The following is a 24563-nucleotide window of genomic DNA, read 5'->3' on the forward strand; positions in this document are numbered from 1 at the left end:
GAAAGTTTCACTCTGTAAATAGCAACAAGATATAGACATCCGCTTTTACCGGCTTTCATTGGCTAACTTGGCAGGTCTCCCCGACTTGCAGCTGTTGGTTGGGACGTCCAAGTTGCCTGTTTTGCCCTTTCTCATTTTCTGGACACATGAGTCTTGTCAGGCTGACTTAGCTCCAGAGTTTGAGCAGGTTTTGTCACCGAGCTCGTCAACATGAGGAGCAGGAGTAACTCGGGCGTTAAACTGGACAACTATGCCCGGATCGTGCAGCAAACGATCCTGCAGCACCAAGTGAGTCTTTAGATCGGTGTAGTATCGTAGTAATAGACGTCAAAGGACAAAACAAATACAATCGGGTGTCTCTTTTGGTTTTGTCACCTGAAAGGGGAACTTAAGCGTTGTTGTGACATCTTTTGGGAGTTACAAGTGGAGGTGAATAGTTTAAAAATACTTTTAATTGTGAATTTAAATCATCGGATGCAACTGACGGTGCCGGATGTCAAATCCAATTAAACTAGGACGTTTGGCATGAGTGGCAAGAGTCCAGATGGACTTGTCTGGCAAATTTGATTGGACGTCTAGAGCTGTCAATGGCAGTGAAACGGGATTAGCTTTGTCCGAAAAGGACGAATAAAGTGATGAAATAAATGATAACTCACCAATAAATTAAGACAGAATAAAATGGGCGTGTCCGATGATATCTGCTAGCAAGTTATAAGGAAGTTACTGTTCCTTTATGACCGTCGATGGGTTCATCTGGCAAAGACATCATAAAAAAATGGGACAAAATTGTCTTCTAACTCCTCCAACGAACTGTAGACACATTTAAATATAGTCTCCAATAATATTCCTCACCAGCTGTTATCACCTTGGCTGGTGTGTGTCTTCCAATGAGAGTCCAAGCTCACCTTAAGTTTGTCCTCAAGTCCAATGAAATGCCTGTTTTTGTGTGTATAGGACCCCGTCACGGGACTTCTCCCCGGAAGTGGCGAACAGCCGGACGCCTGGGTGCGAGACAACGTCTACGCCATCGTGTCGGTGTGGGCGCTCAGCTTGGCCTACAGGAAGAACGCCGACAGGGACGAAGACAAGGCCAAGGCTTACGAACTGGAACAGGTTAGGCACCATTTCAATCAAAAGTAGGACCACCTGACCTCTATTCTTGTTGTCCAGAGCGTGGTGAAACTCATGAGAGGCGTCCTACAGTGCATCACCAGGCAGGTACTGTACACCGTCAGGCTGTGGTCCCGTGGAGGAGGAGCTTATTCTGGGCTTCATGTCTTTCACAGCTACACAAAGTGGAGAAGTTCAAGTACAGCCGAAGTACTTCAGACTCGCTCCACGCCAAGTATGATACCAAGACCTGCGCCCCCGTGGTAGGGGACGACCAGTGGGGTCACCTGCAGGTGGACGCCACCTCCCTCTTCCTGCTCTTCCTGGCACAGATGACGGCGTCGGGTAAGAGGGCGTGGCCACCGGTCTGCGGGAGGGTGTGGGACGTTGTGGGTCTTGACTGGAGGTCCTTTGTGTCTCCGGCTGGCAGGTCTGCATATCGTCTACACTCAAGATGAAGTGGACGTGGTCCAAAATCTCATGTTCTACATCGAGGCGGCTTACAAAGTGGCCGTGAGTGTCTCCAGGTCAATGTCTTTGCTATGCTAGGACATTTAGAACGTCTTCCCATCTTTTCCAGGATTACGGGATGTGGGAACGGGGGGACAAGACCAACCAGGGGATTACAGAAATCAACGCCAGCTCCATCGGGACGGCCAAGGTAGACCGGGAGGGGAACGCCAACCCGCTAGCGGTGTCCTGTCACTCCCGTGACCTTTCCAACGCCTTGCTGACATTTCTTACCGTGTCAAACTTTGCGATTGGACTCCATTCCGTCCCGTTGCCCACCCGGGTGGCCCTCCGGGAGGATCGGAGTTCTCCGAGTCTTCCCAGAAGGAGTTCCCATTCTGAAATAACACACAAGGACATAAAGCTAAATTAAGACGGGTTGAAAGTTATTTTAGCAGGATTTAAACTTAACTTAAGTTGCAAACAGAAAATACCATGTTTGAGTTGTACTTTCTTGAGATCCAACTTTGAGTTCTGCTCAAATTCAGGCTGCTCTGGAGGCCCTGGACGAACTGAACCTGTTTGGAGCTAAAGGCGGACCTGGATCAGTTGTCCATGCCTTAGCAGACGACATCCAGCACTGCCAGGTACTGTCCCTTTGCTCCTGTATTTTTCAAGTCTCTTCTTGTTGCTATCCATTCCTTCTTCTCCTTTGGTAGTCCATCCTCACATCCATGCTACCCAGAGCCTCCATCTCCAAGGAAGTGGACGCCGGCGTGTTAGCCATCATCTCTTACCCCGCTTTTGCCGTGGAGGACATGAGCATCGTCAACTTGACCAAGGAGGAGATCATCTCCAAGCTGCAGGTAGCTCCCATCGGCCATCTTCCTCCAAGAAGTGCTCTTCCAGGCGATAACATCCAACTCCCCACCATCCAGGGTCGCTATGGCTGTTGCAGGTTCCTGAGAGATGGACACAAAACCCCCAAAGAGGTAAAACATGTCAAAAACCAAATCATCTGGTGGATGTAGTTGACCTCTGAATAATCCCTGAGCTCAGGATCCCAGCCGTCTGTATTACGAGTCGGCCGAGCTCAAGTTGTTTGAGAACATCGAATGCGAGTGGCCTCTTTTCTGGACATACCTCATCCTGGATGGAATCTTCACCAACAGCCCTGAGCAGGTACCCCTCCCAGGACTTGGGATTCTTTGACATTATGTCTACACAAGGTCCAGGTATGCATACTCAAATGATCTGCGGTCTCTACAAGGTACAAGAGTACCAAGAAGCTTTGGAGGCCATCTTAATCAAGCAAAAGGACGGAATCCGACTCTTGCCTGAGCTCTACAGCGTCCCACCGGATAAGGTTTGGGTCTGCAAACTGTACCTGATGTCTTGATTTTTGTAAGTTCTTAATTTCTTGGCACACAGGTGGAGGAAGAGTACATGAATCCTCATACAGTGGAGAGGATCCCCATGGGCAAGTGTCCTCTGAAGTGGGGACAATCTCTCTATGTTCTTGGAAAGCTCTTATCTGAGGTCAGTGGGAATTTCACTTGGTTTTCAAACTAAGACTTAGTGGGACAATAAAATGCATCCATGACCCAATTTAGGGATTTCTTGCCCCGGGAGAGATTGACCCTCTGAACCGTCGCTTCTCTACCATCCCCAAGCCTGACGTGGTAGTGCAAGGTGACCCTTTTTAATCGTCAGGTCCACCAATAAGACCACAGGCGCCAATGGGACTATTAACTTTGGCGCTGAACCCGCAGTTTCCGTCCTGGCTGAGACGGAGGAAATCAAAGAGCTGCTGCTCAAGCACGGCATCCACGTTGAGACAGTTGCGGACATCCATCCCATCCATGTACAGCCCTCTAGGGTGCTCAGCCACATCTACGCCCGCCTTGGTACGCCCGCAAAAGACAGCGCTAAGACACAGGCTACCTTTGACGAGGGTTTTCCTGACTCTGTTTGGCTCCAGGTCGAAACCCTAGGCTGGGCTTGACAGGGCGGCCCTACAGGATGATCGGAATCCTAGGAACTTCCAAATTCTACATCATCCGGAACACCATTTTCTCCTTCACGCCTCAGGTGGGGTCTTTAGTGAAGAGAGATCCCTAAAACACTATGCTAACGGTTCTGTACCCCTAGTTCCTGGACCACCAGCAGTTCTACCTGGCTCTGGACAACAAAATGATCGTGGAGATGTTGAGGACGGAAATTTCCTACTTGTCGTCCAGGTGGAGGATGACGGGAAGACCCACCGTCATCTTCCCCGTCTCGCAAAGCATGCTGAGTGAGTGGTCCGCCATCTAAGCCTTCCCTCACAGCCGCCATTCAGTTTTGAGGGTCTTCCTTGCGGTCTTACAGCTGAAGACCGCGCCAACCTGGACCCCGCCGTGCTAGCTACCCTTAAGAAACTCCAAGACGGCTACTACGGAGGAGCAAGGTCAAATCCCGGTTTTGTGGTTTCTTGATTTCCAGTCCTAAGTGTGTCCCCGTTCCGCCCTCCCCAGGATCCAGACGGGCAAGCTGTCGGAATTCCTGACCACGTCGTGTTTCGCTCACCTCAGCTTCTTGGATGGTAAGGCCTTAGGCGGCACGCACGGCCGCTCCCACGACCAGTTTGACCATCTCGACGGCGAGGGATACGTGCATGAGTTGAGCTGTGATGACGGTAAGGAGACAGTGGACGGATAGAGGACGGGTGGCCTCTGTGCCCTTTGACCCCATCACTCCTGCTTCTTCCTTCCCCATCTAATCCGGCTCTGGGTTCCATGCTGACCCCCTTCTTTCCCGTCCCCTCTCTCGGCTTGGTGAACTTCCTCTTAACAGCAGAAAATGAGGCGTGGCTTAGCCTAGAGGTTCTCAAACTAGTTGCAGTATTTTCAATTGGGCTCTGAACTGCCAAAGCCAGTTTGGGATAATCAAATTTCTTCTTTAAGGGTCTCCAAGACCCCCAGATCCTGGGAACCTGATTGATTTGCATGCTGGACCTTTCAGGCTGTGTCTGCATGTTCTGTATTCCTACCTCCAAAACCTGTGCTTGTTTGTGTCACTCATTTCAAGGGGTAGGACTTCTTCCGGGATCTAAACCCCTTCCCATTCTTCCCTACTAGAGGCCGACGATCTTGCCCAGTACTTGGACCACCTCTTGGCCCATTCGGCCCCCCAAAAGCCCAAAGCCCAGATGGGTGGTCTGGGGAAGTTCAAGGCGGTTGCTTCCAAAACCAAGGACATGGTCTCTCTCAAGAACAAAGCTCAAAGTCTCAATGTGCAAGGTGAGTGTAGCTAACTAGACAAGCTAACCCTAAACCCAAGACCAACACACTTCACCCACTTTTCCAGAAGTCAACATGTACCTACCCAATAAGCTGTTTCGCTGTCGTCAGCCATCCTTGAACCTCAATCTCCCGGATCCATCCACAGCGCCAGACCCTCAGGTCAGTGTCGATTCCTTGTCTTTTCAGCGTGATGAGGAGGACATCTAATATTTCAGATTATTTCAGATCCCGGAAGTGACATTGACGTCCGAGAGCGGCGTGCCGAGGGACGCCGGCGGCGCCGTGGATTACAGCGCTCTGGTACAACTCCTGAAAGAAACGAAAAGTCTTCAAGACCAGGCGGACATCCTCTACATCCTCTTCAAGGACAAGTGACTTACATTTTGCTTCTACTCAATCGTGCAATGCTATGCTATGTTACACTACTACACATTCTACTCAAAGGACCGATACCAACCTATGGTTCTTATCCACAGAGGCATGGAATGGGACACGGGCAAAGGAGCCACGGTACGCTCTCTGCTGGTGGACCTCTACGAGAAAGCTGGAGAACTCAAGAACTGGGGCCTGATTAGGATGATCTCCGGCATGTTGAGGAAGAAAGTGGAAGAACTGGACTCTGTAAGTACAAAAAAATATCAGATGAATCTCTCTGGACGGACCATAACCTCCGTCTTTGGCCAGGCCTGCTCCGACCTGCTGGCCCACCAGAAGCACCTGACAGTTGGCCTTCCCCCTGAGCCTCGAGAGAAGACCATCACAGCACCCATCCCCCTTGACCAACTGGCGGCCGTCATCGACGAAGCTAGCGATGGCAACATTAGCGTGGCCATCCTCACCCAGGTGAAGCCGGCCGTCTCGCTCTCGCCGCCCCCTGGCGTTTACCCTAGGCTCCTCCCCTCCACAGGAGGTGATGGTGTACCTGGCCATGAGCATCCGGACACAGCCTAACCTTTTCAGCGAGATGTTCCGCCTTCGCATCGGGCTCATCATCCAAGTCATGGCCACCGAGTTGGCACAGTCACTCCATTGCTCCGGTAAACCTCGCCTCCTTCTCGCCCGTGGCGTCCAATGGGGACACTTGTCCATGTCCATCTAGGGGAGGAGGCCACGGAGAGCCTGATGAGCCTGAGTCCATCCGAGCTCAAGAACCTTTTGCACCACATCCTAAGCGGGAAGGAGTTCGGGGTTGAGCGCAGTGGTGAGCCTGCTCATTCCTGCTCGGGTTTGAACCTGTTGTGACCTATGACCTTGGGTGCAGTTCGCGAAGCCGACGGCGGGCTCAGTCCGGCCATCTCCATCCATCACCTGGGGAACGTGGGCGCCACCAAGAGCGAGAGAGTGGGAATCAGCAAGCTCAAGAGCGATATGAAGACGGTAAGGAGTCAAAATCTACTTGAGAAAAGAACAATTGAAGTCAAGTTAGTAGCATAGAAGTACTATGATGTCTGGGTACCTTGGGGTCTGGGTACTACAGGGTCTGGGTATCCAATGCTGAATCTTTTCAGCATTCCTCTATATTTTCAGCTGGAGCACAGGATGTCCCTCACCCAGGTTAGGTCTTACCCAGGTGCTAATTCACCCTTTGTTTTTGTTTTTGACTTGGGGGAAGCATCAGATAGCATGCAGTGGGAAATAATCGGGCAATAAATGAGGTTTAATACCCACCGGGATTGGGTAATTGGCGTAATTGCTCCGTGTCGTCTTGGTACTGGAAGGACGCTTCCCTAAGAGGACACAGAAGAGACACAAGCCTGTCATTTGTTGTCTTTCTTACAGGCGGATCGCAGAGTGTCTATGCCTGATGCAGTTAAGGTGGTGAAGTGCAATGTACCCATTTTGCTTCCAGGCCAAAAAAAGTATTGGGACGTACCTTTGACTTAGAACCAAGTGTCTGAACAAAAACTGAGCTTACCTATAGTAGACGTCCACTCTTTTTGAAGTGCAAGGAATGGTCAGTCGTAGATTGGCTGCCAGTCCTCGCTCTTCAACAGAAGTGGACGGCAGCCATTGCTCTAAAAAGTCCCAAGTCTTTACGCCCATGTCAGCCTTAAAATGTTTTCTGTCCTTAAAATGTTTTTGGTCCTCCCTCCCCTAGCCGGACCAAAGCGCCATGCTGCCTCGCAAGGTGAAAAAAAACAAACCAAACGCTCTTCTTAGTCCGTCACTGTCCTCGTTCGCTTTCACGCCGCTTTCCTCGCCATGCCGGATGCGTCCTTTTACCTGGTTTTCTGCCTTTCCGCCAGAGCCTCCGATCTCACTCGCTGGACATCAGCAACATGGAGTCCGGGGTAAAGAATTTGCTCCGGTGGCACCCCAACAGGCGGTCACTTACTCTCATGGTTGTTTCCGTGCTTCAGAGGTACCGACTTCCCTCTGTGGACTCCCTGGACATCCCTGAGGGTGTATCACTCGCCAAGGACGCCAGACAAGGCCAATGGCTTCGCAGGAGACGCCTGGACGGATCGCTCAACCGTGTCCCTGTGGGGTTCTACCAGAAGGTTTGGAGGATTCTGCAGAAAGTGAGTTTTACATACCACTCGGTTCCCCAAAAAGACAGACGGACCTCATCCTTTCCTCATCTGGTTTTGTAGTGTCACGGCCTGTCCATCGAGGGATACGTCCTCCCGTCGTCCACCACCAGAGAGGTGAGAAGTCCTCCCACTTAGATCCAGCATTAGCTTCCACTCCTGGTCTCCCACTAGATGACCCCTGGCGAGATCAAGTTCTCTCTACACGTGGAGACAGTCCTGAATCGTGTCCCGCAACCCGAGTACCGCCAACTCCTGGTGGAAGCCATCTTAGTCCTCACCATGCTCTCCGATGTGGACGTCCCAACCGTCGGCTCCATCATCCACGCCGACAAGATCGTCCGATTGGCCGATGACATGTTCCACAAAGATCAGGTGACCCGAGAACCCCCCAAAGGGACTCTGCCGTTCTCTTACCGTTCCCGTCCTCCCTCCAGAGAGACCTGGGCGCCGACGAACACCTGCTGGAGAGAGACCCCTCCACCGGTGTGTGTAAACTCCTTTACGACAGCGCCCCTAGTGGTCGCTTCGGCAGTATGACCTACCTGACCAAGGCAGTGGCCGTGTATGTGCAAGACTTCTTACCCGGCGGCTCATGTGCCGTCCAGTGAAGCGCCTTTAAAGGAGATGTCACAAAAATATGACTAACTAATATATGGGCGCCATTTTGTGGTATTTTAGGACTGTAGGATAATAGCCATGGCCAGAACTGATATTGCTGCTAGAAGACTGAACTAGTTTCCTTAGATTTGAGTTTCCACCTTTACATAAGTGCCTATACTGTCTTTCAAGTTGTTTTTGGAATTAAAAAACAAGATTATATTCACTAGTCATGAATTGCTCAAATCATTCAACGTACCTTTAAGGAAAAGCACTTGACGCGGCGCCCCCTGTGGAAGATGAAGAGTCGGCATCCTGGTGTGTCTTGGGATTTTGGCAGACACAAATAGTTAATACAATTTATAATAAACTGTTAATTCATGTCTGTCCATAAGACAAGTACTCAGTCAAGAGTTTTTAGTGATCCAGATCCAATCCATTGCAAGGCATTTGGTCCAGATTCCACCCCGATTCCTATCCTGTTTTGCTAAAAAAAAGCAGAAACATTTTTTGGTTGATCCATAAGTAGAACTTTAACATTTGCGTGGCCAATGGCGAGTCACAAGAGTTGGACAGAAGCAGGAGGATAACTTTATTTGAGCTTTTTTTTGCTACAAGTCAGCATTCAAGATACACACAAGAAGAGAAGCCACAAAAACCTTGCACATTTGCGGCCGCCGTCGCCAACGCGCCGCTCCTATTGCTTCAAAAACCTGGTGGGAGGGGTCAAGTCGTCTGAGGTTGGCGGTCTGGAGGACATGCACGGACGAGGGGGCGTGGCCTATGAGGGTAAAGGGCAACATGCATGGACAGCGGGCTCTTTTGATGGACATCAGAATGTGACTTTTTCGTACATTTCATGCTTTAACTGACTGAAACTTTATGACCGAAGCAGTTAATGACACGTTTTAATGTAAATGTTTGGAGGTTAGTCGCCCCGATTGCACCTGTTCCCATTCAATGGAGCTCAAAATGTCGTTTTTTGGGCAACCATGGCCATTTTTAACAGCAAAAATCAGCATAAAATCCTGAAATAAAGCCATAATGTACTTTTAATGTTAGCTAGGTAGCATAAATAGTAGTATACGCAGTATTGTATCACACTAAGTGAGCCAAAAAGACTTCTTTGGTGGCTCTGATGTCAAAACGCAATTAAAAGCATTCACTTTTGAGTTGATATTAACGCAATTCCACGTTTTACGTCACCATTTCATCAATTCAGTGGATCCCACCAACAAAAAATGAAGCAGTTCTTGCTCATCAAAGCTGGGGGAGCTTTCCTTTTATTTTGGCGGTCTGGCAAATTGCCCGAAAAAAGGACAAAAAGCGCCAAGAGTGAGAGAGAGAGAGTTAAAGCTTCCAAGGCGCTAGTGTGTTACGCAAGGATGTTATTGTGTCTTTTCATCTTTGCGTCGCCGTCCCCCCCCCTGCCGCCGCCTGAGTCCCTACATCCCTCCCCCTTTCTCCAAACCCTCCCTCCCTCCCCCGTCCATCCTTTTTCTGGCTGACCGAGCCCAGGCGCTGTCGCATTAGCCCGCCACCGAGTGAATTACTCGGCGTCCATTAGACTAACGAGAAAACAGAACCAGGACGGAGAAAGGTCGGACGCCAAGAAACCCGGGAAACAGCTTGCTGATTCTACACCCCTCAAAATGGTGGACAGAATGAAGCTCCTCCCTTCATTTCCATGGATATCATTTAAATTTTTTTGAAACACTAAATTAAATTATTATTATTAACTTGATTTGATCGTGCACGCCTTCTCAAGATGCTTTTTTTAAGGACGGGGTGGCTAAGCTAATACGCTAAGGACACATTCCGACAAAGAGCAATACAAGATGGCCGCTCTACTTGGACCAAAAAAAATGGAGACACTCAAACCCTGATGCGACGTGTTAAGAAATCATAAAAGCGCAAGACTGGAAAGTGTTAAGTTCCCTCCATAGCCATTCACTTCCATTACACACACACACATATATTTATATATATATATACTATTTAAATAGTTCTATAAATAGTCAATAAATAATTTGAATCATTCAAAAATAATAGATAGGGATGTACAATGTAAGAGCGTTTTGTTCGATGGACTTGCTAGCAGCTATGGAGGAAATTGGCTTGCCCGTTCTGGTTTTCGTCTTCAGAGGTCGGCGCAACGTTCCTGCTTGCTGTAATGGTCAAACTGGCTCTTCCAGTGCATCATGTAGGACGACCAGCGGTGGAATTCCACCTTCCACTGGCGTTCGGCTTCGTCAATGTTGTCTGGCGAGGTAAAAAGCCGTTGGTTAGTGTTAGGGTTCAGGTCTTGATGTTTTACGGTCTTAAACTGATCCCAGAAAGGCCCATGCACCCAATCTGTGGCAAAGCCATTCGGCACAAGGCCGTAGTGGGTCCTAGTTTTTGTTCCAAGCCATCCACTTCTAACAGTTTAACCAATGAAGTGTCTTCTAAAACAAGTAGAATTTCAACTAAGTACAAAAAGTATCCTCTAGTTCAGTTGGAATGAAAACCTGGACCCACTGAGACCCCCTTTAAAGGACCGATTGGACACCCCTGCTCTAGACCAATCAAAGATTTGGATGGCTGTAGCTCTTACCGGTGATGTTGAGGAGGCGTGGTAGGAAATGGTTCCAGAAAGCGCACATCTGATTCCGGAGACCTCGGTGGACTTTGACGGGTTCCGTGTTGAGCGCCACGTACTTCTGTTCGGCCATGGTGAACTGTGGCCAGCGCTTCCGGCTCTCCACCGTCCCGTCCACGTTCATGTTGGGGTTGCTTTGGGATTGGGACAGTTAGCGGTGCCGCAGAAACCCGGCGAGGTAGCCTTACCCGGATCGCGCAAAGTTGGCCCAGTATCTCATAGTGCGGCGACTGAGTTTCTCCTCATCCTGGGTGTAGTTGAACCTCTTCTCCAAAGGGAGGCCAAAGACAAACTCGATCTCGTAGCCGTGGATGACACCCATCCACTCGGGCCAGGGTAGGTTGGACGCCCGGTGGTCAAAGAGGTAGAGAAAGACCCCTGATTGGGGAGAAGAAACGGCGACTGAAGCGGTAGTGCGGTAGACGGGGGCGTGGTCAATAGTACCTGCGTTGGGTTTGAGGGCGTTGTGCTGGGCGAAGGCGCGGGCGAAGAAAGCCAGAGGGCAGATGACGTTGTGATCCCCCACGATGTCGTCCAAGGCGTCACGGTTCTTGGCTCCGTTGTTTTCGTCCATCCAGTCGGTGTACTGAAGCACCACCGCCTCCAGGCCGATGTCGTTGGCGTGGGGGACGCTCAGCTTGGTGCCTGACCGAGGCGGAGGGGCGTGTCAAGGGACTCGGATGGTTGGTGTGCCGGCGAGTGGGCTTCACCTTCGAGGAAGTCCCCCCTGGAGATGAGGCTGTCGTTGTCCTTGCTGAAGCCGGGAGCGCCGTACAGCAAGAAGTAGGTGCCTTCGTCCTGGTTGACCCCAAGTAGGACTTGGGTGTCCTTAAAGTTGCCCGAGTTGAGCATGGCCTCCGGTGTGTCGGGTACGAAGTCGCCGTCCACGACAGGGACGAAAGAGAAGCGAAAGATGGACATCCAAGGGAGGACCTGTTGGCAGAAATGCCGTCAAACCCGCACCAGAGGACACCCCACTGTTATGTCTAATCAGTGGCTTACCTGAAACTCCTGATCGATGAGTTCCTGAGGCGTTTTGCCGCGGAGGCAGTCCACCATCTCGGTGTCGTTCCCCCCGTTGCAGCCCACTAGTTTAGCCAGCTGCATGGCCCGCCTCCGTGCCTCAGCCGGACTGACAGTAGCCCAGGGGGTGTTGGGGACGCCACTCTGGAGGATGGCTCTGGTGAAGACGGACCGGCTGTCTGGAGACAGTAGGTGGAATCCTACTGAGGCTCCGCCGGCGCTCTCTCCGAAGATGGTCACCTATTTTTGGTAGGTCAGTCAGTCCAGGTCAGACCACCTGTCGGCTTTCGATGTAAAGAACCTGTTTTGGGTTCCCCCCAAAGTGGTGGATGTTGTCTTGGACCCACTGTAAGGCCATCCTCTGGTCCAGCAGACCAACGTTGCCTGGGGCTTCCGAGGAGCCGTCCAAGGCCAAGAAACCGAAGGCCCCGATGCGGTAGTTCATGGAAACCACAATGACTGTTTCGGTGTAGGCCAGGTAACGTCCGTCATAGACGTCCAGGGAGGAAGAACCACTGTAGAATCCTGCCCAAACATGAAGCAAGTTAGAAGAATACATTTGAGGCTTCGGGGACCCTTTGGCTTACCTCCACCGTAGATCCAAACCATGACAGTGAGATTATGAGGTCTAGGAGACGGTGGCACCCACACATTGAGGTACAGACAGTCCTCATTCATCTCCCTGTTGGGGTTCCACATCTCACTGCCCATAAAACCGGGGAAAGTGGTGTCCACGAACTGGAAACAGGCATCGGGGTAGTGGTGGGCATCGTAGACCCCCTTCCAGGGACGCTTGGGCTCCGCCGGTCGGAAACGCCGATTCCCCAGGGGTGGTTCGGCGAAAGGGATTCCCAGGAAGGCGGTGACGTGGCCCCGTTCCAGAACCGGCATGTGGGTACCGCGGACCAGGCCGCCGCGGGTCATGACGGTGAGGTCCGCCTCGCTCTGGGACGACACGCCCAGAATGAGGACGGAGAAGAGGACGAAGGCAGTCCACATGGCGACGCTATGAGTCTCCTGAGAACTGGGGACGGGCAGAGGAGGAAGAGGAGGAGGAAGAAGAGGAGGAGGAGACAATGTAATTGGATCGGAGGTCGACGAGAGACGCCAAGAAGCGATCGGACGTGGAAAATAAATCAAAACCTCAAGGTGAACATGCCAGGCATGTCCAGAAATGTCCCCAAAACTACGAAAAAAACCCTAAAATAAACCGCAAGTTACCCCAAATAAACTTGTTGTTCTGTAGCCAGAATTCAATTAAGCTAAAGTGTAATCAATTGAACAATTTAGTACAAAACGCCAGGTGGTAACTTGACTAAAAAGAGCTCACCCGGATAATAGAACAAGAATTTTCCATACACAAACTTGGCCCTGATGTTAATGTTGTCTCCACGGCAACCATACATCGCAAAAATATAAATAGCGGACAGGTGGCGGAATAGCGTTGCCGCCTTTGTCGCCGCGGGTAAAGAAAGTACTCGATTGTTTACGGCGGATTGGCGTTGGGGTGGGGGGGCGGAGTCGGGGGGTGTCGTAGAGTGGAAAGAAAGTGTGTCACTTCTCAAATTAGAACCAGGAATTTGTGTATGAAGTTCACAGGAGGATTGAATTTACGGGCAGGGGGCCGGGGTCAGGTCATATGTTTCCACGTCTAAATCCCAAGTAATACTCATCTAAAGGGGGGTGGGGCTTATATTAGGAGATGAGTGAGGGGTATTCTTGTTTGGAATGAAGTATTATCCGGATTATCTTCAAATAAATGCTAATTTAAGTCTTTTTGGGGACTTTAGGGATTGGTGGTCCTAGATTGGGGGTCGTTAAACTCACAGCCGAGGATGGGGAAAAAGAGCCAAACGCGGATCCGTCACCCCACGCGCCGAGCTGGAGCTCGGCGTGATCCGGTAACCATGGCTACGGGGGGATGTTGCAAAAAAAAAATGGGGGTCGCGCATCGTTTTGGTGGACGAGGTTCGGAAATGACGAGCGGGATCGTCGAATTTAGTGACTTGGCGGATAGACCTACCTGGGTTGTATGGAGGCGTAAGGGACGTCTGCTCCTGTTTCTGCTCCTCCTCCTTCTTCCCTCTCAAATGGTGGGCTTGCAACGAGGAGTTCTGTGCACCAAAGGGGTCGGGTTGCTTGTCCGAGTAGTAGTGGTGCTGGTTCGAGTTCAGTCTTACATCCAGCGGCGGTGGCAACAGCAGCACGAAGGACGACGACACAGGGGAGGAGGGAGGTGGCTCGCTCACCAAGTCTCGCGTCAACTTCAATGCAAGCGTTTTTCAGCCATCTTGGGTCAGTGCTATTGATAAATAACAAAGATTAGACTCCAAAATAACTCAGTTTTGTTACATTTTTCTTACCTTTTAATACACTTTTTACATCTTGCTCTTCAGTAGAGTGTCTTGCGTATTTATTGGGGATTTAGTTATGATTATTATTCATATTTATTGATTATTTGTTTGTTTATTATTATTGGTGAAGCTTTACATGTCATTATACTTGTATAACGACAATAAAAGCATTCAATTCAATTTAATATATGGCAAATATATTATCCATAAGTCATTTTATTGCCTAAAGAAAATGTTACAACAATGTTACAATGTAAACATTATATTTAAAAGCTTTCATTGTCATTATATTACATTATGATATACATTACATTCTATTACAGCAAATTTTAAAGTGGAGCTGTCCCATTATACATACCTTTTTCATGTTTTCTAAAAATATGATTAAGATTTTTGTCCTGCAAAGTCAAAAAACGTATTTTGTGCATCAAAAACAACACAATTACCACCAAGTCAACCTTGTCGTAAACTCGTTTCGACTGCCTTTGGTCGAAGGAGACGGACGGGAACGACGCCACGGAGGGCACGGATGGCGGCGATGCACTGCGGTGGACAAATTTTAATCAATTTAAGTGCCGTCAAGTCCAACTGGCCTCCTTCCCTGAGCTCCATTAAAGGACACGCACGCGCACCAAGACAAGCCAGCAAGGAAAATGGAAATTGCCTTCATCACTTGTCAATCTGAGTTTGCGTTTCATCTTTTATTCGTAACGAGTTAACAATACATAGATTACTACGGCAAAAAATACTGGTTGACTGCAGAACGTTGCATGGTCATTGGTTGAAAACGCTGATTCATCTGTTGAAATTAAGTGATTAGCTAGATTTTCCACGACTTGTTTTGTACGAGTGAGCCTTGGACACGTCACCCCGGCTCGCAATTCTTCTCTAACAACATTGCCGCTGAATGCTGACGCAGACCTCTTATCTAATTGCAACTGCAGGAACGGCAAACGGGCGCCAGACGTCATACATCTCGCCGTTAACTTCGTAGCCATCATTTCTCAGTCCATTTGGTCACTTCCTGAAGATTTGAGAACCCGTCCCGTCTTGCTTTTCCACTTCCACACATCGCAATCGGCAGCTAAATATAATATTGTTGAGCGCTAAAATAAGTAGGCGCTCTAAATATGTCAGCTTGGTCTGCTGGATATTTTTAGCATCTCCTAAAACCCAAGGCGCTGTTCTTCCTTTTCTTTGTGTTGGTGAATAATTTATTTGATACCTTCAGTTGGATCACAATTGGACCATTATTGATTGGCTCCGGTTTGGGGACCCACTTTAGTAACCGTTGGCGCCAATGGCCGTCACCTTGCTCCTCCGGGCGTTGAGTTCCGAAGCCAGACTTCTGGACTTCTTGTAAAAGAAGAGGGAAAGATGGCGGTCCAACAAGAAGTTATGGTAGAGAGCAGCAAGGCGGGTGCAGAGGAGCAGCTGCCACTTCTTGCTCCCAACATCCATGGCTGCCGCCAGCGCCAAATGGTAGTAGCCCGCCGCGTCAAACGGTTCCTGAAGACGGCAGGAAAAGTCTTCCCAGGCTTTTTGTTTTAAGATTAGACCTCTTTACCTTGAGATTGTAGAAGAGGATGTCCCCGAGGGTCCGGTAGACTCTGACATAGTAGAGCGCTTCCTCGTCGAACTGAAGAGGAGCCGGGCAGAGGCTCAAGGTTTTCAGGAAGTAGTGTTCGGCTAGCTCGTATTGGCCTAAGTGCTGGTAGGAACATGCTAGGCGGTGGTGGGCTACTCGCTCGTTCAGGTGCTGGCCTAGAGAATCCAAAAGGGACGTCAGGAACGGATCCTAGTACTGCTAAAAGAGACCTGTTTCTTACCCAAGGCGATACTGATTTCCAGGGCAGTGCGGGCGAACGTCACGGCTTCAGCGTACAACCGGAGGGCGAGCAAAACTTCTGTAAGCTTGTTGCACAACCTCAGCCGGCTGGACGAAGCGCCGATTCTCTCCGCGATGGGTAGTGCACGATCCTGTGTTAAAAGCGTACATTTTATACATTCTAAAGGTCTCGAAGTCACACTTGGTATCCATAGAGTTGTTTCAGGGGGTCTGAAGATCCAACATACCCTGTAATGGACCATGGCCTTGTCTTGGTGGCGTCCACTGTCAAAGAAGATATCTCCAGCAGCCTCCAGGAGCTTCAAGGTGAACTCGGGGTCTCCAGTACTCATAGCGACGTCTTGAGCTGCCTGACAGACATGTCAGATAAAAACTAACGGTTTGGAACCGCCCAGGCTGGTGACTACAACCAAACCTGCACGTAAAGGTCTACGAGTTCAGCCTGGCCCAGGAGGTGGTAGATCTTGGCGGCCCGCAACCACCCGTACGCCTCCTTCTCTCTGTGGCCTAAGTCGATGAAAATGGCCAGGCTGCTCTTGGTGTGCTCCAGAGCGGTGCGGTAGGCTCTGGAAGTCAAATTTGGACAGAAATATTAAGGTTTGAGACTCATTTCCAGGCCCTGTCATGGCATAGACCTTTTCTTACCCCTGTGTGGCCAGCGAGAGGAATTGCTGACTGACGGATTCCAGCGCCTCACCTTCCCGTTCCCGGTCCGGGGTTGCCTGAAGGAGACGGACCCGCTGCAGGCTGTAGATGAGACGGTGGACCTGGTCTGGACTTTCCTGCTCGTACAAGTCACAAAGATGTCCCAGTGCGCTCAGCTGGCCTGCAATTTGTTGACACAGAAAGCAATGTATAGCCCAATGAGGTCCAACAAATATAAAGTGAGTTCCTTACACTGGTGGAGTTGGGAGTCGATGGCTAGTAGCAAAGCCCACTCGTAGCAGCCTTTCCCATAATGCACCTGTCCTTGGTTCATGCATTGTCGTCCCAACTCCAGCAGCACGGCGATGAAGCTCGTCTCATAGCCTTCGGATTGTGTTGAGAAGAGCCGCACTGCCTTGGTCAAGTGTTCCCGAGCCAGTCTTTTCGACCCGGCTTTGAGACACAGCAGGCCTGTTGGAGCAGAGTCATTTTGCAAGATGGCGCTTGTCACCTAAGGTTCTTTAGCGAAACTGATACCGAGATTGGCGTGAACGACGGCCAGATTGGGGATGTCTTGGCACTCCTGACAGACGTCTACCGCGGCAAAGTAGCTCTGCGACGCCCCACAAAGATTCCCCGCACTCTTGAGGGCCACACCACGCATGTTGAGCACCAGTCCTAGACGCCAAGCAGGTGGAAAATTGACCAACCGCAACAGTCTAAGACAGAGTCCCAAAATATACTAACCTTGGAGTGGCGTGGTGCGGTGTTCCGGCAGATCAGCCAAGACCAAGTCCAAGACACGTAGCCCTGCCGTTGGTTGACTGTCTTGGATGTGGAGCCACGCCAGCCAGACGAGAGAGCTCTCCCGTCCCTCTGCAGTCGTCTGTGAAGGCGTGCCGTCCACAAAAAGGCGCATTAGTTGGACGGCATGGCCCAGCATCCCATGCTGGGAAAAGAGCCACGAAAGGCAAACAGTCAACTGGTGCTTCAACGTTGAGGTATGGCATGGCGCCGCGTGGCTGTCAGTCAAAGAAAGGCAGTGGCCTAAACATGGAGCCAAGTGAGCCGGGAAGGACGATGTCCCTGAGGTGGGGTTTAAAACCAGGAGAAGACTGGCAAGGCAGTGTGTCAACGTGGCGGAAGGATGGCGCCAGGCTTTTCCGGCCAAGCTAATGCTCAAATAGGGAAGGCCTACTTCCCGACACAGTTTCGCCAGGGTTAGAGACACTTGGCTGCAGGACAATTTGGACTGAGGTCCAGCGCCGAGGACAAGGAACCTCTCTAGGTAGGGGACGGCTTTACCACATTCTTCACGAGTCCAATGATACTTAGCTAGAAGAAAACAAGTTCTGGCCTCGGCCATGACGTTTCTAGCCACAATTGCTTTCTTGAGGGCGTAGTCCAGAACCCAAGTCTCCTTGACACATTCCAGGCAGTATGGCGTCCCCATCAACAAGGCCACAAGTCGCTGGGCTACACCATAAAAGCTCTCCGAGTTCTTCTGTAAGAGATAAATGGCAGCCAGCTGGGAATAAATACCCGCCAGCAGCCGGAGATCTTCAAAATTGACACGAGGAACACCCAGAGCTTCTTCAAAATAAACCCGGGCCTGGCTCAACTTGGTCCGGGCGGCGCAGAACTTGCCCAAGAGGAAGCACAAACGAGTCTGGGCCCACCAGAAGCCTTTCTTTCGAGCTGTTTCCCTCGCTGTGGACAGAAAGGATATCAACTGGTCCTCCCGCCAGTGACCGCCGAAGACGGACGAGGACAGAAGTTCGGGACTTTGCGTGTAAAGGACTCTAAAGTGTTCTCGGAAATTTCGGGCTTCCAAAAGCAGCAGGAGTGAAGAAACCTTCTCTGAGAGTTGCCCGTCTTCAGGTGGATGGAAGTTGAAACCGGAGACGAGGTTGGCTGGGTTAATCACACCCTTGTGTGTCCTCGGGCCAACACACTTCGTAATTTCCTCGACGGACGGTTCAAGTGTAGTTGGAGGTTCTCCTGCAAAAGTGGAAAAACAGCTCTCAGAATTGTGTCCATGCAAAAACTGGTCCAGGAGGACTTACTCCACTGAGTCCACTCAGAGTCTTGAAGGCCAAACACATCTGGGTTGAGACAAAGAGCACACACTTCATATTTGGATGCCAATCATAGACCTATATTATTTTTCAGCTTCATAGCACATCACATCTGGCCCATACTGCCCTCGTGTGGCCAAAATGAGCATTGAAATACCACCCCATTCATCAGTCCTACAAAAACCTGACCTAGTTTGTAGTTGCTTCCAGTTTGACGTTGAGACATCCTCTGGAGCAAGGTCAGCGCTTCCTCCACGACTTGGTCCTCATGGAGACCAAAGAAGCTTAATTCTTCCTCGTTGAGAAGGACATCTCCAGAACTGGACAGAAAACGAGACGACGATTGGCACTCAGCAGTCACCAAACTTTTACCAGTGGCACTTACTCATGGATGTCGCTAGATGGTTCCACATGACTCGTCCTGACCAGACCTACTTCCTTGGTGTCCTCCTTTACAGCCAAGAACCAACCATGACAGGACACCAACCGTCCAGCCACAGTGACCCGATCCCCGGGTACTAAACTCAGCTCATCCGGACCTTCTGCATCGTACTGCATCTTCACCAAACATGTCCCCGTGGCTAAAAAGGAACAGAAAACGATGATCTTCAAAAAATAATCCTTCATAACCCCGACCCCCTCACTTGATGTCCTCCTGCCACCTCACCAAATTGTAGCGGGAAGTCCCAGGTCGGTGTCCCATCTCCAATCAAGATGCTCTCCACACAAGACTTGAGGAACCACCTGCACAGGTACCAGCGTTCTTCTCAGGTCTCTCGCTAAATGTTGTCACTAAGGCCTCACTGGTGAAAGGGTGCCAGGGGTTCCAAGGTGGGTTCCAAGGCGGTGTAGCCTCTGGCCCCGTCAGCCAGGCGGAGAACGGTCCAGCTAGAGTCCCGGACCGGCGGTTTGAAGAGCACCACGTCTTCAGGCTCCAGGTAAAGATCTCCTCCAGAGGTATGGCCTTCAAACATCTGGCTGGTGGTGCACCTTGCAAACAGCGACCCTGAGGACAGCGCACACTTATGTTGGCGTATTTAAAGGCAACCCTAGCTCCGCCTACCTTCTTGCAGGAGAATGTGTCTGTAGAGAAGTCCAAGCTGGTCTTTTGGGACAGAAACCTTGATTCCAAGATCTTCTTCCGAGGCCAAAAGCCACGTCTTTGTGTCGAACAACAGACGCTCCATGAAATGACCAAGAAGACCTGATGGATTCAAAACCCAAACCTGGTTTTTAAAGTCAAAGACAGGTTTGGCGTACTGTGAACTTACCCAGCGCCTCATAGGTTGTGAACTTCCAAACTTCTTCCAATGTTTTGAAGCTCACAAAAATGACTTGGTCTTCGCTATCGATGGACAACAGGTGAGAGGACAACTCCTGAAGTTCAAAACAAGGAAATTCAATAAGTAGGTTTTTGATTTGGTCCATTTTGGTTCCAAATGGACTCCCATAAAAACATTTTCAGGGATATGTTAACTCAACATGTTGCTACTTCACCACTTTGGCTAACATTAGCAAAACTGTCTACTTACCATCAACAGGGCGGCAAGTGGAGCGCTGTTGGCCTGCTGAATGCGCAGTTTCCCTCGCAGCATTTCCTGCAAAGGCTCGTTCGCAGGAAGTCGCTTGACACCCGTGACCAAATCCAGGCGTAGGGGTAAAGCTGGCGAAAAAAACAAGACAGGATTTTGTAGAAATTGGAAGTCTATCACAGTTAATGATTGACTAGAGAAGGTGAATGGATAAACGGAATCACATGACACCATTTCTACGAACTTATGTTCTTTCTAACTTTGAGCCAATCTAATTTCTTTTAGGTTTGTTTTGAAGGTTTTTATTGTATTTTGATTTTTTTTAGTTACCTGTTAGATGGTGTTTCTCATCAGAGTTTCTTTTTAGATCGGTCAAGTCGTCTCCGGAAAAAGCAGAACCTGAGAGAAGCCAGAGGAATTGTGGAAGATATAAAGAGCCATGTGTGGGTTGGGAGCCGCAGTTGGCTCTGGAAAAGTTGCAAATTGTGCTTCAAAGATAAAAATAAATGAAAGTTCTTACCAAGTTTGTCGTGTCGTCCACTTTTGTCCATTGTTGTGGCTGGCAAAGCCCTGGTGTGATGACACACATCAGCATTTTTTGGGGAGGAAACAAGTGTCAACTTTGCAACTCTTCAAAATAAAATGCAGTGACCTGAAAAAAATTCAATCACACACTATTCTGAATCTATTCTGAGGAATGCATACATTGTTCCATATTTGATTGGGAATCTTGCCAAAAAAATGTATACGCAACTCTTACTTTGAAATTTCACTTCCTTGCCTGAATGCTTAATAAATATTTTCCCAATGACTAGTTATGTTGACATTTTATATGAACCTGTTCAATGCTGTTGTAAAATCGATCTTTGTCAAGCTTGCTGGTCAATCATCACTCATAAAACAAATAAACTACTTTTCTATCAAAAAAAGGGAAACAAGAAGGAAAAATGAAGATGTTTTTATGGCATGAGCACTGAAAATGTCATGTATGGTACAAAACATGAGCCCTGCCATACCAAAATAGATCCTAAAAGTGATTTATGTCATATATAATGACGTTGGGCCTAAAAAAGAAAGAAGACAAAAGTCATTTGTATTTTACACCACAGGGTGGCGCACTCTGGGAGGTTATTAGAAGACAAAAGAGGTCTAGTTGAGTTGAATTTCAAAACAAAATAGGACATGTGTAGGCTTTTGTGAGGGTTGATAGTACCTGATTAAAGTTCCATGCCGGTGCAGTTTGGACAACCAAATAATTTCACTTCTCTGATTTCTTCTTCACTTTTTCAGGAGAATCTCTTCTTCCAGCTGTCCTCTACTTTTATTTTGACATGGCCGGAACAAGCTTTCCTGCCACACGGCGACATGACACAAGGTTGGGCTCAGTCAAAATAAACCAACTGCAATGGCGTCTACAATGTAAGAAGCTTTTTATTCCGATCTACGTACCGTCTTGGACTCGTTCAGGACTGGATCGGGACTGGATCCTCCCCCCCCGTGGTTAATTTGGGGGTAAACGGCCGCAGATGGGGGGCGGGTAGCGGCTGGCCGTCTGGGGTTGCCATAACACAAAGCTGAAAAGGACAATTGGACACAGTGAGCAACATAAGTGGACTGACGGTCCTTACCGGGCTGAATGGAGTAGTAGTAGGTCCTCCGGTCCTGCCGTCCCCCCCAGGTGCTCCCTCCCGCCCTCCCTTCATGGCTCCGTGCTCGGTGGCGGCGGCCTGCCGCAGCCTGGCCCTCTCGACGTGGCTGTTGTCCTTCTGTTTTGTCCACCTGCTGTGCTTGGACTTCACCGTAGCCGAGAGGGAGGAGTGGTACACGGCGTTTGTCAACATCAGCTACGTGGAACCCGCAACCAGGGCAATGCGGAGTGACAAGAGCGAGTGTGGACGCTATGGAGAGCACTCGCCAAAGAGGGACGCCAAGGGGGTGGTGGTTATGCCAGCTGCGTTGCACGACCGACAGGCCTGTGACCCCAACACTGGTTTCGGGAACCCCCCTGCTGGGGGTGCATGGGTGGCGCTTATCGCCCGTGGTAACTGTACTTACCGGGACAAGATTCGGCATGCCGCCGAACGCAACGCCTCGGCTGTGGTCATCTTCAACGTGGGTTCAGTGGACGCCAATGACACCATCACCATGCCGCACCCTGGTAGGGTTGGAGAGCGCCGTCTTCCGTCTTGCCGTCCCTGACTGTCTTTTAACTTCTATTAGGTACAGGTGAGGTGGTGGCCATCATGATCCCAGAACCCAAAGGTCGCCAAGTGGTGTCTCTACTTGAGCGCAACGTGACAGTCACCATGAGCATCACCATCGGCACCAAGAACTTGCAGAAGTACGTGAGCAGGACTTCAGTGGTGTTCGTGTCCATCTCCTTCATTGTCCTCATGATCATCTCGCTGGCCTGGTTGGTCTTCTACTACATCCAGAGGTTCCGATACGCCAACGCCAGAGATCGTAATCAGGTAGCGAGGGTCGGGAACTTCTCGTGCATTCCCTCATCGCCGTTTGGGGGACTCAATTTTTGTTCTCGCAGCGCCGTCTGGGGGACGCCGCCAAGAAGGCCATCGGCAAGCTCCAGGTTCGCAGCATCCGAAGGGGTGATCGTGAGACCGAGGCTGACTTCGACAACTGCGCCGTGTGCATTGAAGGCTACAAGCCCAACGATGTAGTCCGAGTCCTGCCGTGCAGGTAGGTCTCCCTGCCGGATCTTGTAAGTATCTATCTACCTGATTGATCCTTGTCCTTGAAGACACTTGTTCCACAAGAGCTGCGTGGATCCGTGGCTCCTAGATCACCGGACATGTCCCATGTGCAAGATGAACATTCTGAAGGCCTTGGGGATTGCTGTGAGTACCCCAAGCGGGTCAGGGGTTTTTCTTCTGGACTGCCGTCATGGTCTGGTTTGTCCCTCCCCAGTTGAATGGCGACTGCCTGGACGAGCTGCCGCTAGACTATGACCTAGCCCTGGGTGGCGCTGCTGTCCCCCTGGCGCTGGAGGGCGCTGTTTCTGGAGCAGGGGACGGCACGGTGGGGGAGGCTGGCTACGATATGGTTCTGGACCCTGGCGTAAGACGAATGGGACTCCCTCAGGACTACCGGGACCCGCCGGACAACCTGCGGGACGGTGCCGTGACAGCCGGTCCAGACCCAGGTGAGATAGTGTTGAAAGTGGGTCAAACTGCGGTTTTAGGTTAAATTGAAGGTTCGGTTTTGGATCTCACAGATGAGCTCCGGCAGCAGGAGAGCTCCGTCTCGCTGGCTTCGTTGGTGATCGCCGTGGAAACGGGACTTTCCGATGAGGAGGCATCCGTTCCAGCTTCGCAGATGGGCGACAAATCTTGAAGTGGCGAAGGAGTATTCTTGGGAGTTTGGCACATGTTCCTTTGTGGTTTTCGGTCCAGACTGTCTTTTTCCTGGATGGAAACGGGGCGACTTACAAGACTTCTGGATCCACGTGAGTGTTAAACAGAAGTCAAAGACAGCGATGGCCTTGACAATCAATACTTGGCTGGACGTTTTTCTTTTCCCGATGAAAGAGAGACGGTGAAGACTAAGCCAGAGAGAGAGAGAGAGAAAGAGAAATGGTCATCTATTTTGCTACCAGAGGAGATGTTTATTTTTGTAATGCCCGTCTTTTACGAATGTCCACAAGGAAAAAGTTGACATTTTGCAGTGTTAAGCGTCAGAAAGTCGAGGATGTTTTCCACTGGTCTTGTTTTCTGGCAGCTAATGAACTGGCACACTTAAAATTTCTTGTCAAGTTTTCTTCCTTAAAACCGCTTTTTGTTTCATTGGGCACTCGATGGCTGTTTTAATTAAACTTTTCTGTGGTGTTCCAATAAATTGACTTTTCTCCCTCTCTTCTACCTCTAAAAACCAGAGACGCTACATCCACCTAATTTTAGAAAGAGACATTAACACATATGTAATAATAATAATATACCTTAATAAATGACCAAGGAAGCATTGAGTGGGTCTAAAAGATTCCTCAGTTTATTTGACGACATGTAACAACAACAAAAGCACTTGGAATTGTACAAAAGAAAAAATGGCTGCTTTGCTGGCTGACCAGGCACGCCAAAAAAAAAAAACTTGTACATTCACCTATTTGAGCCACCAAAATAGGTCGCCTTCCGGACAGATGACGAGGTGGGCCTTCTGGACGGATGACGAGGCGGGCCTTCCGCTTGATGTGAGTGACGCTTCGCCTTCCTATAAGACATAAACAAAGTGAAAACAGGCACTTGATAAAAATACAGTCAACTACAAAGTACTATGTGCAAACCTTTTTTTGGTGGGAAGACTTCTAGTCACTCGCACCAGCGGACTTGGATCTTGCCGAGAAATTGTGCTTAGGCTTAGGGAATGAGACAAAAGAAAAACATTAGTAGAATGTCCTACATTTAGCAGATAGAAAAACTTTAAAATGGTAGGTGATATACTTAACTTGATGTGCT

General features: G+C 49.8%; 4 protein-coding genes across 5 annotated transcripts; 2 read left to right on the top strand and 2 right to left on the bottom strand.

The window, feature by feature from the left end:
* The first annotated feature begins 12 nt into the window (after positions 1 to 12).
* On the top strand, positions 13 to 8197 carry phka1a (phosphorylase kinase, alpha 1a (muscle)). Of its 2 annotated transcripts, XM_077741569.1 has the most exons (34): positions 13 to 288; positions 955 to 1113; positions 1171 to 1218; positions 1287 to 1455; positions 1541 to 1623; positions 1691 to 1771; positions 2109 to 2207; positions 2280 to 2426; positions 2499 to 2552; positions 2620 to 2742; positions 2831 to 2926; positions 2992 to 3099; positions 3174 to 3252; positions 3333 to 3467; positions 3542 to 3651; positions 3712 to 3856; positions 3931 to 4009; positions 4077 to 4237; positions 4680 to 4841; positions 4909 to 5003; positions 5070 to 5215; positions 5321 to 5465; positions 5529 to 5687; positions 5752 to 5881; positions 5944 to 6045; positions 6106 to 6221; positions 6372 to 6398; positions 6624 to 6659; positions 6943 to 6972; positions 7091 to 7135; positions 7205 to 7366; positions 7439 to 7492; positions 7550 to 7750; positions 7813 to 8197. In XM_077741569.1, the coding sequence occupies exons 1-34, from the start codon at positions 211 to 213 to the stop codon at positions 7984 to 7986; spliced, it is 3738 nt and encodes a 1245-aa protein (XP_077597695.1). In that variant the 5' UTR covers positions 13 to 210; the 3' UTR covers positions 7987 to 8197. The 2 variants fall into 2 exon arrangements, with proteins under 2 accessions (XP_077597695.1, XP_077597696.1); XM_077741570.1 differs by lacking the exons at positions 6372 to 6398; positions 6943 to 6972 and having other exon boundaries at positions 6624 to 6703; positions 7093 to 7135.
* Positions 8198 to 8543: 346 nt separating this feature from the next.
* ache (acetylcholinesterase (Yt blood group)) lies at positions 8544 to 13807 on the bottom strand. The gene is made up of 9 exons (XM_077741741.1): positions 13663 to 13807; positions 12227 to 12663; positions 11941 to 12164; positions 11619 to 11879; positions 11327 to 11549; positions 11061 to 11261; positions 10805 to 10994; positions 10572 to 10750; positions 8544 to 10237 (listed from the first exon to the last, which is right to left on the bottom strand). The coding sequence occupies exons 2-9, from the start codon at positions 12636 to 12638 to the stop codon at positions 10116 to 10118; spliced, it is 1812 nt and encodes a 603-aa protein (XP_077597867.1). The 5' UTR covers positions 12639 to 12663; positions 13663 to 13807; the 3' UTR covers positions 8544 to 10115.
* A 955-nt stretch (positions 13808 to 14762) lies between these two features.
* On the bottom strand, positions 14763 to 20331 carry sh3tc1 (SH3 domain and tetratricopeptide repeats 1). Its single transcript, XM_077742682.1, has 18 exons — positions 20322 to 20331; positions 20098 to 20228; positions 19837 to 19942; positions 19629 to 19769; positions 19370 to 19571; positions 19233 to 19309; positions 18951 to 19146; positions 18755 to 18885; positions 18554 to 18592; positions 17235 to 18488; positions 17025 to 17165; positions 16740 to 16958; positions 16488 to 16668; positions 16258 to 16408; positions 16070 to 16192; positions 15823 to 15973; positions 15561 to 15757; positions 14763 to 15502 (listed from the first exon to the last, which is right to left on the bottom strand). The coding sequence occupies exons 1-18, from the start codon at positions 20329 to 20331 to the stop codon at positions 15275 to 15277; spliced, it is 3678 nt and encodes a 1225-aa protein (XP_077598808.1). The 3' UTR covers positions 14763 to 15274.
* A 1101-nt stretch (positions 20332 to 21432) lies between these two features.
* On the top strand, positions 21433 to 23949 carry rnf150b (ring finger protein 150b). Its single transcript, XM_077741740.1, has 6 exons — positions 21433 to 22255; positions 22318 to 22568; positions 22640 to 22794; positions 22856 to 22952; positions 23023 to 23257; positions 23330 to 23949. The coding sequence occupies exons 1-6, from the start codon at positions 21799 to 21801 to the stop codon at positions 23446 to 23448; spliced, it is 1314 nt and encodes a 437-aa protein (XP_077597866.1). The 5' UTR covers positions 21433 to 21798; the 3' UTR covers positions 23449 to 23949.
* The last annotated feature ends 614 nt before the right edge of the window (positions 23950 to 24563 follow it).

Source organism: Stigmatopora nigra, chromosome 20 (assembly GCF_051989575.1).
Source record: "Stigmatopora nigra isolate UIUO_SnigA chromosome 20, RoL_Snig_1.1, whole genome shotgun sequence".
In the NCBI taxonomy this organism is placed as follows: Eukaryota; Metazoa; Chordata; class Actinopteri; order Syngnathiformes; family Syngnathidae; genus Stigmatopora; species Stigmatopora nigra.